Source organism: Prosopis cineraria, unplaced genomic scaffold, assembly GCF_029017545.1.
Source record: "Prosopis cineraria cultivar Desert tree isolate PC_DT_omini unplaced genomic scaffold, ASM2901754v1 PC1466, whole genome shotgun sequence".
Lineage (NCBI taxonomy): Eukaryota > Viridiplantae > Streptophyta > Magnoliopsida > Fabales > Fabaceae > Prosopis > Prosopis cineraria.
Window position 1 is genome coordinate 16,630 of NW_026556791.1, and position 4,247 is coordinate 20,876.

Consider the following 4,247-nt stretch of genomic DNA (forward strand, 5'->3'; position numbering starts at 1 on the left):
TGCCTTAAAGAATCACGTGAGCTAAATAGGTGGACCTCGCATGACAGAACGGGCAATTTCAATCCACATGTCACGTTGTAGTTGTACCAAGCCCAGCTAGATATCAGCAAGCCTCGTATCCCCACACACGATCTTATTTTCCCACTAATCGGACTCCGGACTCATGCGTCAAACCAAATTTTCACTGTTCAATGAAATAATCTCAAGGAGAGAAATGGAATTTAGCACCACTCGAGAGCAAAAATCTCTGCTTTCATTGTGCTATAAATAGGGTCAGAAATGGGGATTTAGGTACTCAGCACTAGAAACTCCTCAAACGTATCTACGAAATCAGTCTCTCTTGGGCTCTTTCCTTTGATCATGGCTTCGCTCGGTGCTAAGTTCTCACTGAAATCTCTGATTCCCGGTGCTGGTGAGGGTGAGCACAACCCTCTCACCATGTCCGACGATCAGATTTTGGAAGAGATCATCTCAACCCATGTCCACAGCGACACTAAGCTCGACGTTGGCCCTCTTTTCTCCCTCGTCGACAACACCCTAACTCGCTCTACCCACATTGTTGACAGTGTTGTCCAGGTTCATTCTCTAATCTCTACCCTCCTCTTCCATTTCTTCTGTCTTTTCTTCTCCTTCTACTTCCGTGTTTGTCTGTGGTTACTGTCACTGATCTATCTTTTTACAGGGTTCCCAAGTGAGCTTGGAGCACATTGATGACAAAAGCACCCAAGCCAATTTCTCCTCACCCCTCTGCACTCTCAGGCAAATTTCTTCAGAGGTCATACCCGATTCCTTCGATTTTGAGTCCAGACTTCTTTTAAAACCAACAATTTTGGGCCACATATAATTATATATAAAAACAAACAAATTTTAACCCCGTGAGTCCTTTGATACTGCGACAGCTCAATTTGTTTAAGGAATTTAAAAAGTTGTCAGGTGTTATAATTTGAACAGACAAAATCTAATGACAACACGACCTTACTAAACTTTTTTATTATTTGTTAAAATGGAAGATGCAATGCAAGCCTCCTGGCGAGCAAGTAGCTCACAAGACTACGATGGCGATTCTGAACAAGCTTTCACACTATGAGTGGGACGCAAAAGCTGTGCTTACTCTGGCTGCTTTTGCTATGGAATATGGTGAGCTCTGGCTTCTTGCTCAGCTTCAGCCCACCGATTTACTGGCGAAATCGGTGGCGATGCTGAAGCGAGTTCCCGTGCTCACCAAGCCCGCCTCCCTCCAGAAGCACCGCCAGGCCATCGTTGAGCTCAACAGTCTAATCAAGAGCACCTTGCTAGTCATCGAGCTCATCTTCGAGCTCGAGCAACTATCCTCGTACGACACCAAGGATGTCCCCGCTTTGGTCACTGCCACTGAAAATATCCCGCTCGATGTCTACTGGGCCATCATCACCATTGTCGCCATCGTCACTCAGCTAGACTGCCTTACAACCGAGTCGTAAGTTTCTCCCCTCCTTTAAGTTCCCCTCCTCAATTCGCTAGGCATGTCTTGATGTGCTTATGATTGTGTGTTTGAGTACAGAGAGCACAGGCAAGAACTGTCCCACTATGGTCAGAAGATTAACATCATTCTCAGCAAGCTGAGGAATCAGATCTCACAGTGCAGGCAACAGATAGGTTAGTGATTAATATTTTGATTGGGATTGATGTTGCTATATATCTGCCATTGAATTGATTGAAGAAGAGAGAGAGGGGTAATTGTGAATGATTTCTTTATCTTCTGCTACAGAGGTGACGAAAATGTATTACAAGATCAGGAAGACGATGCAAACTCCGACGGAGACCATGGAGGTGCTCAAGCTCCTCATTTTCTCGTCAGATGTTTCAAAGCCGTTGTACGACGGTTCCTCTAAAACAACGGTCAGTGACCTCTCTCTTTCTGCTGTGTTTGATTAAAGTTGCGTGGATGAAATTCTTTACTCTTTATTCCAACGAAGAATAATCTTGTTATTAATTGTGCGATTTTTTTTTTTTTTGTTCAGTTAAGTCTTCACTACATTCTTACATTATTATTAGGAAATTGGACAGTGTCAAAGTGGCCAAGTCTGATAAGGGAGAGGGATCTTTTTCTTTTAATTTTTGTTTTTTTTAACCCTCCCTTATCTCTCCATTTTCATAATCTCCATTTTATGTTATTTTATTAAATAATTTTTTAATTATAAAATTGATGATTGGCGAAGGTTGAAAGAGCGAACAATAAAAAAAAAAGATAAAAAAGAAAAAGAAGGCAGAGGCCCTCTCCCGTCGTTTCACGAAACTAAAATAAAGTAATTGCGCCAAGTTGCAATAATTAAAGCACGGCAAATTACAGAGATGAGTGAACTTTAGTAAGTATTTGGGGCTATACATGTGAAAGTTTACCTGCCAGTACGTGTCATATATGTAGACCGTGAAAGGGAAGAAAACCAGAAAAGAACCTCCTAATTAAGGCACTCAATTAGCCCGGGCCTGGCTAGCTATTAATTAGCTCGTATTGTTAATGAATTGGAATTACATTATGTAGAGTTGGAGTTAAATTCAAATGCTTGGAACAGGTGAGTATCGATGTGTTGAAAAAGAAGAACGTGTACTTGTTCGTTTCGACACTGGACATCACGGAGGAAGAACTATCCGTGGTGTTGAAAATCCACGAGTCGATCAAGACGAAGAATCAGACGGAGCAGTACAAGATCGTGTGGGTTCCGATCGTGGAGGAATGGACAGAGCAGCTGCGCAAGAAGTTCGAGCTTCTAAAAACCAAGATGCCATTCTTCGTGGTGGAGCACTTTGGAAGTGTGGCCGGGTTCAAGTACATCAAGGAAGAATGGCAGTTCAAGAAGAAGCCCATGGTGGTGACCATGAACCATCAAGGCAAGATTCTGCACCCCAACGCCTTCCATTTGGTCCAGGCCTGGGGTTTCAAGGCCTTTCCCTTCACCAAGACCCAGGAAGAAGAAATTCACACGAGTCGCCAGTGGGTCGCACCCATTGTGTCCCAAATTCACCCCAGCATTTCTACATGGGTACGTATACAATCTAGCTCTGGAGATCAGATCTCAATTCATTTTTTAACACTTCCACGCACACTAACACGGATGAATTTGAGTGGGACAGATAAAGGAGGAGAAATACATCTTCTTCTACGGTGGTCACGACAAGGAATGGGTCCAACAGTTCGCTAAGTACGCCACGGCCATGGTCAACGATGCCTTGCTGAAGGAGAAGAAGATCTTGATTGAGCTGTTCCACGTGGAGAAGGAAAACAAGAACATCTTCAGCAGCTTCTGGAGCGGTATAGAGAGCCTGTTCGTGACCAAGGTGCACAAGACGGTGGACGACGACGTGACCAAGGAAGTGCAGAAGATGCTGTCATACAAGAACGAGACCGGGTGGGCTCTCATGAGCAAAGGGTCGGAGGTGATTCTGACCGGACACGGAACCACGATCTTGAAGACGGTGGCTGAGTACGAGAAGTGGAAGGAGTTCATAGTTAGCAAGGGATTCGAATGGTCGTTCAAGGAGTACCATGACAAGGCAGCCAATGTCCCCCACCGCTGCTCCCACCTCGAGATTCCTAACGTCGCCGGGAAGATGCCGGAGAGAATCAGGTGCCCAGAGTGTCCCAAAACTATGGAGATTTTCATCACCTACAAGTGCTGCCACGAGGAGGCCACTTCCAATGCTGCCCGTTGAAATTGAAGCTTGAGGTTTTAAGAGCTGCTATGTTATTGGTGAGGCGTGAGTGTTTGGGGGATTATGGAGAGCTTGATCTAGCATCAGTCTGAGGGGGGACTCTGCTTTTTCGCGTAATTTACTAATAATGTAACGTAATAAAAATGAACGTGTCTTTTGTGGTTTCTTTTCGAGTGCTGGTGACGGATAGCTGAGTAGTCAGTCAGTTGTCTTGCGTCGCCAGACCTGGACTTGTACCCTCCTTTAAGCTATGGCAATGTATTATGTATCTTAACGCGTAGCTTGCGCTTGTCTTGGCTTGATTTTCATTTCTTTCTTCTTCTTGGGTGCATTTGGGTTGATGATTATCCCCTTTCATTTAGGGCGAAAAAGACATAATTACATGGAGAAATTAAAAGAGCTTGTTTAGAAGGATGGAAGAGCAATATCGTCGATTCATTTTTTCGTCCTGATTCTTGATTTGGCTCACTGGATTTGCGGGGCTTAAATCTTTCGTAGAGAAAATTGCTGTGCTTAAATCTTTGATCTCATTGTAGTTAATCGTGTTTAACAATTTG

General features: G+C 44.0%; 1 protein-coding gene across 1 annotated transcript; it reads left to right on the forward strand.

The window, feature by feature from the left end:
- The first annotated feature begins 282 nt into the window (after positions 1 to 282).
- Positions 283 to 3,970, forward strand: LOC129300183 (protein SIEVE ELEMENT OCCLUSION B-like). Its single transcript, XM_054938716.1, has 7 exons — positions 283 to 576; positions 683 to 775; positions 1,011 to 1,456; positions 1,541 to 1,635; positions 1,748 to 1,878; positions 2,553 to 3,020; positions 3,112 to 3,970. The coding sequence occupies exons 1-7, from the start codon at positions 361 to 363 to the stop codon at positions 3,688 to 3,690; spliced, it is 2,028 nt and encodes a 675-aa protein (XP_054794691.1). The 5' UTR covers positions 283 to 360; the 3' UTR covers positions 3,691 to 3,970.
- The last annotated feature ends 277 nt before the right edge of the window (positions 3,971 to 4,247 follow it).

What these genes read in the sequence shown, in the direction of transcription:
- LOC129300183 (XM_054938716.1), top strand. Translation starts at nt 361, where the DNA reads ATGGCTTCGCTCGGTGCTAAGTTCTCACTGAAATCTCTGATTCCCGGT. An exon ending in TTGTTGACAGTGTTGTCCAG is followed by an intron (nt 577 to 682) that starts GTTCATTCTCTA and finishes ATCTTTTTACAG; the next exon opens with GGTTCCCAAGTGAGCTTGGA. An exon ending in TCAGGCAAATTTCTTCAGAG is followed by an intron (nt 776 to 1,010) that starts GTCATACCCGAT and finishes TTAAAATGGAAG; the next exon opens with ATGCAATGCAAGCCTCCTGG.